The following is a 15,194-nucleotide window of genomic DNA, read 5'->3' as shown; positions in this document are numbered from 1 at the left end:
TTTCTTTAGCACTTGAGATGAAAGGTAAATCTAATTTATGCTTCTACATTATGGTAAAATGGACATTTCTTGGTGATTTTTCAGATATTTGATCGATTTCCAATTTATTTCAACCCCAGCGACCGAAAGTAGAAGAGAATAAAGTATCAGAGTAGTGAATTTGAAGAAATTGAAGGTCAGTTATATACAGTGCTACAGTGACATGAAGTGAGGTCGTTTATGACGTAGTTTTGTGCAAGAATCACTGCCATTAATACAGTGAACTTCAGTGAAGTGTTTTATGACTTCGTTTTGTGGCAGATTCACTGCCATTAATACAGTGCTACAGTTAAATTCATTGAAGTGTTTGATGGCATACTTTAGTGCAAGATTCACGGCAATTAAATTTGCACAAGATACAATGATACTCTGCTCAATTTTTTCGTAAATATTACAGCTTCCGTCCTAGAACAGGCAAAGAAGCTAGTTACTATTAATTAGGCAGAAAACCCACCTAACCTACAAAAATAATAGAAACAGTTTAATCTGAAATATAACAACTCCGTCAGTCCAAATTACAATTGTGAACAGGGTATCGTATATGATTATGAAACCATATCAATGTAATATCAGTTAATTTCTTATTCACTCTATCATAATCCACGGTGGTCAATCCACTGCTGAATGAAGCTCTTCCCAAGCCACCACCACCTCTCACAATCATGCAGTGTAACAGTTTGAATCATGCTGTAACCTGCATATTTCCTTGAATCCATGCGTTCCTGTTTCTATCATTGTAATCCCAAGCTTACATTTATCTATACTTTTTACACTTTCCACTCATTAATGGCCATATTCTTATCCATATGTCATTGCGGATTAGACACATTCATTGAAATACCCTAAATGTTCTGAGGGCAATTGCATGTTGGACTGTGTTACAGAATCCGTAAACATGCATGATTCAACGTTGATTCAACGTTGATTCTCAGGTTGAGCCACGTGTTGTTAAGACCCCAACACGAAACCTATTTAAGAAGCTGGGTCAGGTGACTCGGTGATTCTGACTGCTTGGTTCTTATCCTGGTGATGTTTGACACTGTTTCCAATGAAACGTCACGTATCTCTAATTGCTGACTTTGGTTGTCAAGATTGGTGTTCAAGTCACCAGTGAGATGAATCGACGGCAATTTCCACGAGAAACGCTTGTACACGAGACAGTGTGTTTGTCGGATTAAAACATTGGCTTTCGTGACCAATATCCATATTATATAGTTTTTTTGTGTTAGATCGCATACATGTAAATATGTCGTTAAACCTGCCACCACCCGACAGCCAATTAATAAGGTGTATCATGTAAACAAAACGTGGCCAATTCGTTACTAGTACAGCACACAGATAATTGAATGGCCTAATCCACAAATATATTATGAATCACAATGTTGGCTGCTTAAACCGAAGTGTTATGACTGTTCATTGTTATGTTGTACGTTTTGCAATGTTTCCCTTGAAAAACTGATTATGGCCAAAATATGAATCCACTTGTTTTTTGAAATGTCAACAAGACTTGGCAAGGCTTGCTGGCATTGGATCCATGATTTGCCTTGCACGGTTCTGAATGCTTGAAAATAGTTGAGGTATCTCATCGTGAAATGCCACTTTAAACTCGATGACCTCCCAGCTGTGCGAGTGTAAGCCTTATATCATAACGACCCACCGGCCTTTCACAATTGCTTGGTATCTGTGTATGTATATAAGGTTTTTAAGAGTAGTTTTTTAAATATATTTTTTGCCCGGGCAACGCCGGGTACTTCCCGCTACTGTATATATAAAAAACCACACATTTCATACATGCAATTTTGGTATAATATGTATTATTTTATTCATGCTTGTTTACCCTGACAAGCCTCACTGAGTCCCAAGACTCTTTTCAGGAGGGTCCTTCCAAGTATGCACGGTAGTGCTGCTGTTGCTGCTGTGTGCATCCCAATTAAGCAATTTGCAGGTAATTTTTCCACATTGGGATGTTTGGCCAATACCAGTTACATAGTATATATTTTGAAGTTATGAGCAGAAACCCAAGAAGAACGGGGAGAACAGATGAACTCCACACACGAGTGTTACCACTGTGTCAACCTGCCACCCCCCAAATATCTCCTGGAGTCATTCCTTGGTGTTGTATTCAGGGATTGCTACATTGTGTTTCTGGCCGCATTACATAAGTGTTCAAGCGTATTTTGACATTTAACTCCAAAATCACGATTGTACTTAAATCTAAACATTAAACAATTATCTTGACACATGTGCTTACTTCTCGCTTGTAGGTCTCAGCAGTGAAGCCTGAGGATATGCGTGTGCAGCAGGGAGACATGGGCAGGATCATAAGTGATGTCCAGCAGATTCGCGGGAGGCAAGAGAATATGGACAACCGACTCAACACCATGAAAATGTGAGTTCCTGCCTTCCTTTCCATTGATGTTTGGGCAGTGACGAGGCCTATCAGAAGCACATTAATCCTTGTTGTTTAGGTTAGTGGTTCGCATCAGGCAGGGCTGCCTTTGTTAATACTGCACCTACAAATATCATGGTTGGCTATGTATGGTGAGAAAGAAGTTCAACATACGTACAGGTGAATAACCCAAAAAATGCACATCGTCTGCTTCGTAGTAGACATTGAAGGTCCCCTGATGCCATTCGAAAATAGTCGACAATTGTGTCCCGATGTCATGGCCAAAATTTGCCATATTTACCACCAAGATACTCAATGGCATGAAATGTACAATTTGCAGTAGACATACATGATTTTCAGTGTTGTGGTGCAGAAACTAATTTCATGTACATAATAAAAGAGTGCAATAGAATAGGGATTTGTATTGGGTCTTATTGCGATTGCATGTCAAGTTTCTGTACTAAACAGTGGGATTGTTTTAAATATTGGGACTTTTTTGTACAGTGTGGCTCTTTTGTACAGTTGGACTTTTTTCAAGTGGGACTATTTTGGGAGAGAATGATTCAGAGGTGTGGGAAACCACAGACACGCTGGCATGCAGCCAAAGCAGCTTAAACAGTTATCACGTTGTCTTTCCACCAGGGCGGACGGTTGGGGTGTGTTGGTTCGAGCTGGTGTTGGAACACTCAGACCTGGCTGTTAGGGATGTCAGCTTTTATTCCTACATGAGCAAGACACCCAACCACCCCAAGCAGAGGATCTATAGCTTGTAGCAGGCTACCACAAAGAAAATAAAACCAACAAAATAAAAAAAACACCCACTCATCTAATCACACAGTGTTCCTAACACTTTCCCGAGGCCCACACAGACGCTTTGGGGGGTCATACACCTCCCCTACTCTCCCAGAGTTGGACCATCTCCCCCCTTATTCTCCCATGCACAACTCTGCATTACGGACGGCCCAGTGCACCTCCTCAGAGTTTCCACCCCTTGCCTGCTAACCACGCGCGATACAGTATGGAGACATTCGGAAAATCGGGTTACGGATAATTCTCGGGAACCTAACCCTTGCCTAACCCGGGGACTGCCTGTAATCATAATAACAGTAATAAGAACATATCATCTGTTATATTATTCATTTGCAGTACAGTAACATGTGGGGGAAAATGCAAACGTTACCAGAAGCTGGATATGGTTCCAGACGAGATGAGTGGATGTGACAGTGTTGTAGCAAAGTTGGACCTCATGAATGGAAAGTTGTAGTGGAAGGAATCAGGTTTTGCATTGCAGCACAGGAGGGGGTGGATTCTAATTCTGTCCTTGGTCAGTTAGTGAGCACTGCACATGGGTTTCCTCTGGGTTTAGTTTCCTCCCATAGCTAAAGAACAATACAATGTAACTGGTATTGGTCCAACATACCAGTGCTGAAAAATTACCTGCAAATTACTAAATTGGGATCATACATAGCAACATCACCCCCTCCTTTTAAAACATGCAGGACGATTTGGGTAAAGAGTCTTGAGGCTTCCTGGTTAAACAAGTGTCATAAATGTGAGCAATCAAGTAAATTACAGAAAATAACTTGATTTGATGCTTTCGTGACTGCAGGAATCCATACTCCTACGTGACTTTACCGAAAGAACCAAAGAGTATAGAAAATAACTTAATAAATAGGCTGCAGAGTTTCTCTCCATATACTTATAATAAAAAAAAAGTAATGTACAGCGTAGAGTTGAGGTGTTGATTAGTCGATTAATCGACTAATAATTGTAATTGACAACATTTTTATGCTCAATTACTCGTCGAGTGCCCCCACATCCTGGGCTGCTGAAGGTGGGAAACAGGATTAACTGCACGTGTGGTAAATGTTATGGTGGACAAACAGGACGAATGATCAGCACGAGACTAAAAGAACATCAGAGAAATATTACATTTTCTCAAATACAACTGTCAGCAGTAGCAGAACACGCGTGCCAACAAGGACACTGAATTGATTTTGATAATGTTGAAGTTTTGTGCAAAACTAGCTGCTACTGGCCAAGACTAATTAGAGAATCTATCGAAATTGAAATAAATCAAAATAACTTGAGCCGATCAGATAGCTACCGCTTTAGTGCTGCGTGGAAAAGAATAATCAAATGATGCATTAGTTAAATACATGCCTACCAAAGGCAGCGTACTTCAATAGGGATTACCGTTGGTCAGGCTATTTTAGTAAACACAATAGACAGGAAGGACAAGTTGAAAGGGCTCGCATAATGTACGTTGCTTCAGTTTATCCCCCCCTCCACATTGTGCAAGAGCGCAGAAGCGTGGTCACCACATCTATGCCTCTATATAAGGAACGAAACAGTAAGACTTCACAATATTCTTTGGGTCTTTCGGTAAAGTCACCTAGATTGGTTCCAAGAAAATAACAAAAAAAATAACGTGACTTAACCGAAAGACCCAAAGACATGAATTCCTGCCTGATGAAGCTAGTTGTAATTACAGGTGAAACATCATACTCAGATTGTAAATGTTGTGGCTTGGCTCTCCAACACACCAGTGTGCTGTACTAGTAACGAATTAGCATGTTCTATTTACGTGACAACCCTTACTAGTTGGCTGTGTCGGGTTTTAACGACACATTTATATATTTACGCGATCTAACCCAAACACCTCTATTATGGACTGGTTACAATGTATGTTTTTATTTTTAGCTATGGGAAGTAACCAGAGAACCTGGAGATGATCCATGCACTATAGAGGAAGAACATACAAGCTCCACACAGAAAGGCATCTGGGTCAGGAATCGAACCCAAGACCTTATTGGTGTTAGACAGAAATGTTACCACTGTGCCACCATGTAATTGGCGACTTTAAAGAATCCCATAATTTGACTTTGCTCACGTTATGTGCATATTGTGTGTGTTCTGTGTCAGGGAGAATGAGGCTCTCTGGAGAGAAGTTGCCTCTCTGCGCCAGAAGCATGCGCAACAGCAGAAGGTGGTTAATAAGGTGAGGACCTGAGGTGTCTCACACAACAGGGCTGGGTGCAGCTACAATAATACATATATTTTGTACCAATTATCATTGTAATGTGGTAAAATCCAACAGCCAAACAAATTAAATGAATGAAATGATCATGTGTACAAGCAGTTCACGTGCCAGACTTCAACTCACCGGTGAGGTGAAACCATTATAACTGGTGCCTTAAATGCTTGTATACCAAGTGACATTTGTTTGGCTATGGTTTAGGTGGTGGAGGGTCCTTAATGACACCGATTTAGTCCGATAATTATTACATGGCCACTCGTAAATTCTATTGTGAATATTATTGGCTGGGAACAACAAGAGTTCAATCACGTGTATATTGTATCTAAAGGGTTCATGTCACTCCTACAGCCACTAGGGTTTATGTTACCCCGATTAGCGCGGTTAGTTATGTACGGTGTGAAAGAAGTTTATCAAACAGTGGTCGCTATATTCACAGCAATGTAAAAAAAAAAATACTACCTCGAATTGCAACAATTGATCAAATTAATGGAGGAGTGATTCACCACAATTCCCATGCCCAGTCTGGAGCCCTTGTAGCCCGGGATGGTGACACGGCCCAGCGGTCGCGCATTCACCGCTTGTTGTCGAGGTTTGTAGTTCACGTCCAGCGGATTCGCCCTGGTCATTACTGCGGGTATATTGACCATAATATACTTTACCGTATGCTTCACAGTGGACGTTAAATATCCTGTGACGTTATCTGAAAAGTGGGAAATGTGTGCTGGCATCATGGTCCAAAATAGTTAAATTGTGAAAATAATTAACAAATTATTGAATTGTGATTGTACATCGCAATCATTGCCCCCTTACTGTGATACTATTACCGATTGTGATAATCCATACCTATAAGAATGTCGCGCATATGGAATGTACTAAATGAGTCAATAATTTTGGTCTTTGATAATCATGGGAGTGCTCCTATTAACTTTTTCTTCTTTGTGAATCTGTGCAGCTGATCCAATTCCTCGTTTCCCTGGTGCAGTCAAATCGAGTCATCGGGGTCAAGCGGAAGCTGTGAGTTCTGCCATTGCTGACACTTGAGCTCAGGGTGTTAGAAGAGCGTTAGCAGTGGCAGGATGGTGGCACAGTGTTAACACTAGTGTTTTGCAGCAAGAAGGTCCTGGGTTCGATTCTTGACTTGGGTGCTGTCCTGTGTGGAGTTTTGTATGTTCTCCACTTTTTCAGCATGTGTTTCTTTGGAGTTCTCTGGTTTCCTTCCAAAGCTAAAAAAACATACAATCTGAAAATGTACCTGCAAATTACCCACTTGGGTAGCAATGCCGCCCTGTCTGCAAAAACTTTGGCAGGACCCTCCTGAAACATTATCTTGATACTCTGTGGACCTCTTATAGTTAAACAAGTGTAATAATAACAAAAATGAATCATTGTAAATGCAGCATTGTGTGATCATATTTTTTCCCATTGCTTATGCCTTGCATGACCTCTTCCCCCCTCTCGTTGCGCACCGTGCCCAGGCCTTTGATGCTCAACGACAGCAGCTCGTCGCACTCGCTGCCCAAGTACGGCCGTCCCCTCTCCATCGAGCCGCTCGATGACTACACTGTGAGTGCCGCATCTCCCCAAGTCACGGCTAGCGTTAGTGTAACGTGGTCTGCGTCATTTCTACATGTTCCTGCTGATCATGTGCATTTTCATTCCGTAATACTTGTTAATTGCACCCGATTTTATGTAGATGTTTTTGTCTTGCAATTGCCCCAGTGTTTGTTTGTAGCATACTTTGCATCAGAGAAAAAGGAGATTCTTTTGTGTAGATTATTACATTAACTTAGTATTCTTAGTCACAGTTTGGCTCAGGCTTGGCTGTAGCTCAAGTGAGCCGGCTGGTTGGCAAGTGCAATGGGAATGATGGATGACACCATCCTAGCAACTGCTGCCATGTCCAGAGTGTTGTGAACTCAACAGTAGGGTCACAATACCTTAATTTTTTTTTTACATTTCTTCTCTTTACTTCTCGTGGAATTTCAGATCCTACTGAAATCATTCTAAAATCGCAGCCTGCCTGATTTCCTCTCATAGCTAAAAAAAGACATATAACAGAATTGTTATTGTCTGCTTATTGCTCAACTAGCCTTTTTCCTGTCCAAGGACTGGTGTATTGCAGTAAATCTCGAAACTTGCAAGCAAAAAGCAGACTGCGGCGTGATATTCATTGCATCCATTCGTGTGCATTTTGTAAGGTCGCGGTGACACAGACATTTCATTTAAAGGTTATAATCCCTTGTTCATCATGACGTCCTTTTTACTTCTATGTCTCAACAGCATTACGGAGATCGCGTGACGCGAGGGTTCTGCCTTTATAGTGAGGGTTATAAGTTGACGCTGAGGAGGGGGGAGGAGGGGCCTCGCCCACCCCATGTGGAGTGCCGTCGCCTGTTAATTATTATTAATGGCGGGGGGGGGGGTGTCCATTTGGATGACGTCACCTGTTCATGATTATTAATGAGGGGGGGGGGATTCTCCATGCGGAGTGACGTTAGTCGCTCATTATTAATTGGTGGGGGGGGCCCATGTGGAGGACGTAACCTGTTATTATTAATGAGGGGGGCTGGTCGACATGGAGTGATGTCACGTGCGGGACACAGACATTCTTGGCTCATAGTAGTAAATTGGAATTGTACATTGCAACATCACCCTGTATGTCACAGACTCCTTGAAAAGGTTTTGAGACTCACTGAGGCTTTCTGGGTAAACACACGTATTGATTATAATAATTCTGCAATTATCCCCTGCAATCCCACTCTTGGTTTTAGTTTTTGAGGCTTTGTTTTAGTTTAATAATTATTTGTCAATGCACGGTAAGTAACCCCCACTCCTCCTTAATCACCAGTAAGTAACATATCCCTCACACCCGTGTAGGTGCAGCTTTCTTGTACCAAAAAAGAAGCTACGCCTTAACTTGTGGGAGCAGAAAGCCTGACGCGTGTTTGAAGTGTCTTAAATCAAACACAAAAACGAGCGTTTTCTAAAGTTATATCTTCGCCTGTTCACGTACTGTATCACCCCGTCACACGTACTGTGTCACCCCGTCGCACGGTCAAAAGATTGTATCCACTCGCTCCCCATAGGCTATTCTCGTAGCCCCCTGTTTATCCTGTAAAAACCGGAAGTGACATCATGGGTTCAACCAACGGAGCGTCTAACCACAGGGGGGTTTCTACACATTTGGGATATTCCAAATCAAATATAACCAGTCCGTCAACAAATGTATGATGGATGTACATCAAATCTATATACAGAAATAATACACACACTTTCTGTCTCATGGCTCTTACATTACCAGCCCCTAATTGGCTAGGCAGGGAGCATACCAATTACTCTTAACTTTAACCTTAAGAGCCACAAACTAAATAATAATGTTTACTTATAACAATAATAATTTCTTGTATTTCTGCCACTTACTGACTTTCTTGAGCCTTCTCTTTATCTTATCAGTATACTTTCATGCTGCTTCTTATAACAGATAGAGCTTTATAATAGGTCTCTCTAGTGTGCTGGACTTTGTTTTAGCACACACACACGACAGACTGAACTCTTGGAGTCTGGCATGGTCTTGATAATTCTTCTGGCTGAAGCGGATTAGGTCGATCTCAGCCTGGGTCCAATGTTCCACTGAAAGCAGTTCCTTCTCCAGTGTTGCTTTAAGTTTCTGCATGCACTGCTTGAGAAGTATCTTCTGCCTCTCGGGGTTACTTTTAGCCTGACTGATCGTAGCTCGATACTCTTTTATTTGATTCCTTGAATGCAGCAGAATCACTTTCAGTTGGAAAAACCATGCCATTGCTCTCTTCAGATGATACCAACTTGAGTAGTGATTGACAAGTCTGTTCACTGGAATAGAGTTATCTTTGATATTGAGGAGATTGACGGTAACCGACTTCTTGATCTCATCATCATCTGAGTTTTGACTCATTTGAATTGGTCGTTCTGGCCATTCACTTGGAGCCATCCATAGGTATTTAGGTTCCTGAATCAATTTTTCACTTTTTATGAAGTTATCAGCTTTCAAACCTTTTGAAGCATAAGCTGCTGGGTTTAAAAAGGTATTGATATACCTCCAATGGGTCGGTTCTGTGGCCTCACGGATTGTAGCGATCCTGTTTGCCACTAAAGTCTTGGAACGACTGGTTTAATTATCTATGTACTTCAGCACTGCAGTGGTCTCCGTCCAAAAGGTAGACTCTTCGAGCAGCACTTGATGTTCTTGTCCGAGCATCTTATCCACCTTTGTGGCTCTTTCTTCTGTGATAGACGGTATGACAACTCTGCTGTTGCTTACCCACTTTGTCAAGTTGGATCCCTCAATAGAACACAAAGTTCGGAGATCTCTTGACAGGGTGACAGCACGATCTTCAGATGACACAGGCTTCAAGCAGTCGTCGTTGTATAAGTTTCTGCGTACTGTGTCAACCGCCTCTGGTGTTGATTCGGTTCTTCCATCTTTGGCTGTTCTTAGTGCGTAGGATGCACAGCTGGGTGATGACGTGGCTCCAAACAGGTGCGCAGTCATTCTATACTTCTCTGTGGCTTGACTCAGGTCGCCATCGGGCCACCACTCGATGTCTGCCATCATACCCCAAAGTTCCTTTCTAAATCTGGTCAACACACAATTGAGAGTGTTGGTGAGATGGGGTCTTTGGAGAAACTGCTCATTCAATGAGGTTCCTTGGTATGTTGCAGTGCAGTCGAAGACTACACGAATCTTCTTTTTCTTCGGGTGGTACACCCCATGATGAGGAATACACCACACTCTTCCGTCTTCTCGTTCCAGCTGCCTTTTAGGCACTTTCACAGCAAAGCCCTTTGCAGTGTCTCTCGTGAAGCCTTTGTGGTCCTCTTGGAAATCTGGGTTCTTGCTTGGCCTTCTCTTGAGACTGCTGATGCGCTGCCTTGCAACATGGCGGTTGTTCAGAATTTCCATCTTCTCACTTCTCAATGGCAAACCAGTGGTATAGTGTCCATCGACCAGCTCAGCTGACCTTGTCACAGATTGCATTAACTGATGGTCGTCTTGTGACATCACCTCGCAACAGCGTTCTGAGAAGTCTGTGTTGTATTGTTGGACTAAGAGTTCTTCAATGTTTTGAGATGGAGATACGGTTTGCTGTGAAATGTTGCCATTTTCCATTGGCATCTCCTGTTCTCATAGGTCCGTTCACTACCCACCCAAGAGTGGTCTTGATTGCGTAGGGTCCATCACCTTCACTATTTATCACCTTCCGTGGTTCCATTTCTTTGTGTGCATTAGTTCCTATCAGCAGGCCTATCTCTGCCTCAATGCATGGGAGGTGCACTTCTCTCAGGTAGGGTCATCTCTTGACATCATGATGTAGTGATTTGTTTTCTTTCTTCACTAGAATGTCACTGTGGGTGAAGACCTTTGGCAGGTCAATATAATCTCCCTCCTCAAGTCCACTCACTTCCAGGTCTGACAGGATATAACTGGATACCAACTTCTCCTGACCCATGGTTCGCAGAAGGATTTCAGCCTTCCTGCCTCTGACGTTGAGTTGTTTCCTCAGGGTTTCAGTACAAAACGTCGCTGAACTCGCTGGATCCATGAATGCGTATGTCTCCACACTCTTCGCACTTCGTTTGGATTTGATTTTCACTGGAACGATGGCGAGAATAAAATGTCCGTCTCCAGCCCCGGTGTAGCCACAAATTTCATGCTTAAGGGATGCAATAGCACTTGATGCTATCTTCTGTTCAGTGGTGCCATCTTCATTCGTTTTAGAGGTGACACTATTTTCTTTAATGACATGCAGCATGCTTGGATGCTTCAAGTTACACTCTTGACATGTCATTCTTTTCATACACTCCTTGCTGAGGTGCCCTTGTATAAGACATCCAAAGCAAAGTCATTTTTTCTTCAGAAACTCAATTCTGTCTTTCTGTGGCTGTTCTCTGATCTTAATGCAAGAGTCCAGTGTGTGATTCTTCTCACAGAACAAGCAGGGTTTCTGGAAGGCAATAGCAGGCTTGTCTTGACTATTTTTCTGAGGCGAGTCTTGTGCTTTCCCCTCTTCAGAAGACATGACGCTTATTGCAAAACTGCTTCCTTTAAGGCCACTCTTCCGATAGGTCTTTATGTCTGCAGTCTTGTCTTTTCCCTTTCCTGCAATACCTCTGTTGGTGTCCTGCATGTCTCCAAACAGCGGATCCATTGCAACTTTGGCTTGCTTGTCGACGAAGTCCACCAAGTCTGTGAACCTGGCTCGTCTTTCTTGAACATTGAAGGCCTTCCCTCGCCACTTCTCTCTCATCTTATACGGAAGCTTTGAGATGACCACTCGCATATTCGTGGGATTATCCATTTCATCCATGTACTCAATATCTTCCATGGTATTCCGACATCCAATCAAGAACAATGCATACGTGTGCAACGCTTTTCCATCTTCATTTCTGATCTGAGGCCACTGCCAAGCTTTCTCCATATAGGCACTGGCTATCTTCAGCTCATCACCATAGTGCTTCTGAAGTAGCTTCCTGGCTTCCTGGTAGCCTCTGGTTGGACTCATCTGTTCACAACTGTGCATGAGATTTTGTGGTTCTCCACTAGTGAATTGTTCCAGGTAATAAAACTTGTCTTGGCTACTCTCTGTCTTACGGTGAATGGTGTGCTCGAAAGCTCTGATGAAGGACTTGTAGACAAGTGGATCACCCTTGAACACAGGAATGTCTCTCTGAGGATGGTGAGACAAATTCTGCTGTTTTACAAGCATCTCTGTAATCTCGTTCTGACGCTGCATCACTTGATAAAGATCTATTTAATTCCTTTCAGGCATCTGGTGGTGTTGACTTGGGTCTGGTCTGTAGTATGCTGTACTTGTACCAGCCTCTCTACCTCTTGAAGGAGTTGATTTAGAGTCCTCATATGCTCCTATAGCATGAGCCGGCTGGGCTTTCTCAAATGCTCTGTTTCTATACTCTTTGTCCAGTCCTGAGGTTCTGCTGGATCTTGTCTTGGTCTTGAAATACTCATGCTTGCCATCCAAAGTGTCCACATATTCACCAAACACCTTTAGCTTAGCACTGGATACTGCAATAGCAGTCTCTGCTTCCAACTGTTCCTTTTGAGCTTTCAACTTTGTCATCAGTTGTACTTCTTCAAGCTCGATTTCTTGTTTCTTCTTTAAAGATGCTGCCTTGGCTAACAGAGCTGCATGTTCGGCTTCTTCTAGTACACGTGCCGAAATTGTGGAGCTTTTAGAGGAAACTATTGAGTCATTTCCAGTTACGGAGCAATGTTCACTTGTGTTTTTGCTCCGTGGAACTGATAGTACTGCTATGCTGTCTCCTGGATCAACATCATCTTCATCTTTACTATCTCCACTTGTATCTTCAGATACTTTGATCTGCTTTTCCATGGGCTTTTCTGACTCTATATAGCCATAGGCACCCGGGCTAGGTGCCAGCACCGCCGCTCTCCCGCCAACACCACGCTTTCCTGCTTGACGGGTTCTCACGCAGCTTCGCGTCTTTGTGCTACCTTGTACTGTAGCTGACTTTGCCATGCCATCCGCCATCTTGTTTCCTCAGTGCACAACGAGTTGCAAAAGGCTTCAAAACTCTCAGAGTTATTCAATTAAATAACCTTTGCAGATCCGTTCCTAAAATATGCACCGTCTTGGCTTGGTAAAGCGAATACAGCTCACAGTTATGTTTATGTAACTAGCAGGCTTCAGTAACTCATTAACGTTTGCCTGTCTTTCACTCTTGGTAACAATTTTCTCTCGCACGAACTTCATGGTACCTTCTTCTTAGACACGAACTTGTTGCCTCCTTGTTGGTGAGACGTGAAGAGCGTTCTCTCTCTCTTCCACGGCTTTCTTCCACATGAGTAGAAGTCTTTACTTGAGTAGGTTTCTTCCACGTGAGTAGGAGTCTTTTACTTGAGTAGGTTTCTTCCACGTGAGTAGAGGTCTTTACTTGAGTAGGTTTCTTCCACGTGAGTAGGAGTCTTTTGACTAGTGTAGGTGCAGCTTTCTTGTACCAGAAAATAAGCTACGCCTTAACTTGTGGGAGCAAAAAGCCTGACACGTGTTTGAGGTGTCTTAAATCAAACTGTTTCTTTATTTCTTAGTTGCACAAAAACGAGCGTTTTCTAAAGATATCTTTGCCTGTTCACGTACTGTATCACCCCGTCGCACGTACTGTGTCACCCCGTCGCACGTACTGTGTCACCCCGTCGCACGTACTGTGTCAACCCGTCGCACGTACTGTGTCACCCCGTCGCACGTACTGTGTCACCCCGTTGCACGTACTGTGTCACCCCGTCGCACGTACTGTGTCACCCCGTCGCACGTACTGTGTCACCCCGTCGCACGTACTGTGTCACCCCGTCGCACGTACTGTGTCACCCCGTCGCACGTACTGTGTCACCCCGTCGCACGTACTGTGTCACCCTGTCGCACGTACTGTGTCACCCTGTCGCACGGTCAAAAGATTGTATCCACTCGCTCCCCATCGGCTATTCTCGTAGCCCCCCGTTTATACTGTAAAAACCGGAAGTGACGTCATGGGTTCAAACAACGGAGCGTCTAACCACAGGGGGGTTTCTACACAGTTGGGATATTCCAAATCAAACATAACCAGTCCGTCAACAAATGTATGACGGATGTACATCAAATCTATATACAGAAATAATACACTCACTTTCTGTCTTATGACTCTTACAACCCGCAGCAGCATGCAGATTTCGCTTCCAATAATACTTTATTTTGATTTGCATTTTAAGCTTGTTGGAGCAATAGAGAAATCGAACAACATTGTTACCGTGCTGCGATTACTGGATAAAGACACTGCTTACAAATTCGCTGTTTACAAGCTTTTAAAAATTGCTCCACTATATAAATAAAGTCCTTAATCTGTATGTATATATGTATGTCTAAAAAATATCTAGGGTACTTCCCGACAAGGTAGAAAGCTGAAATTTGGTAGATCGGTAGCTTTTAGGACACAAACAACAGGGAAAATCGGAAAAATCCTAGCCTTTTCATTTCAATGCCCCCAAATGTCGACTTTGAGTGCCCCGTAAACATGTTTATGCGTTTTGATTTAAAGCTTTCGTGACTGCAGTAATTCATATTATTTATGCGTGTCATTCAGAAACCATTAAAAATATAAGATTTAAATAAAATGAAAGTGAGAATCATTGTTCTGTCTTTTATTATTTTTTTAGATATTTCGTATTAAAGCGTTTTTTTAATGAAAAAAGACACTTTATGATGTTCAAATCCGAATAATTCGAAAATGGTAAGAGATAGGAGCTTTCTCTCATAAATTGTTGTTCTTTATAGAAAAATAAAGAACAGAATCTTCTAAATTGAGCGGTTTCTGATGGGTATATCATTAAATATAAAAATCTGAATTAAAAGCAAAAAACCCACGACTTTTCGATCGCAACACAAGCGGTCTTAATCAGGTCGTGAGAAAAGAGGGGGCAAGCCTCCAAATGTAGCTGCTTATAAGGGCTCCAGAGTGAGTGGGTGGGGGAAAGGGCAAGAGAGAGGGGGCGGGCCAGATATGGGGGGGGGGGTTAGAGATGGGAGGAAGGAGGAATTGCACCACGGTACACCCATCAGACAATTGGGGGGAGGAATGGTGATACACAACTCCAGAGTGAGTGGGTGGGGGAAAGGGCTGCGTGAGCAAACAATGGGGGGGAGGAATGGGGATAAACAAATGAAAGTGCTCCAGAGTGAG

The 15,194-nt window shown here is 42.8% G+C and overlaps 1 protein-coding gene across 3 annotated transcripts in view; it reads left to right on the top strand.

The window, feature by feature from the left end:
• Window positions 1–15,194, top strand: part of HSF1 (heat shock transcription factor 1) — a 65,350-nt gene that overhangs the window by 19,742 nt on the left and 30,414 nt on the right. For all 3 annotated transcript variants that reach the window (XM_032974467.2, XM_032974466.2, XM_032974468.2), the window contains exons 4-7: window positions 2,304–2,428; window positions 5,354–5,429; window positions 6,421–6,482; window positions 6,944–7,031. In XM_032974467.2, the coding sequence (XP_032830358.2) occupies window positions 2,304–2,428; window positions 5,354–5,429; window positions 6,421–6,482; window positions 6,944–7,031 (351 nt within the window). The remainder of the gene's footprint in view (window positions 1–2,303; window positions 2,429–5,353; window positions 5,430–6,420; window positions 6,483–6,943; window positions 7,032–15,194) is intronic.

Source organism: Petromyzon marinus, chromosome 54, assembly GCF_048934315.1.
Source record: "Petromyzon marinus isolate PM22_M1 ecotype Great Lakes invasive population chromosome 54, UKy_Petmar_22M1.pri1.0, whole genome shotgun sequence".
Lineage (NCBI taxonomy): Eukaryota > Metazoa > Chordata > Hyperoartia > Petromyzontiformes > Petromyzontidae > Petromyzon > Petromyzon marinus.
Note: the sequence above shows the minus strand (reverse complement) of the source record. Positions and strands in the feature narration are given on the sequence as shown.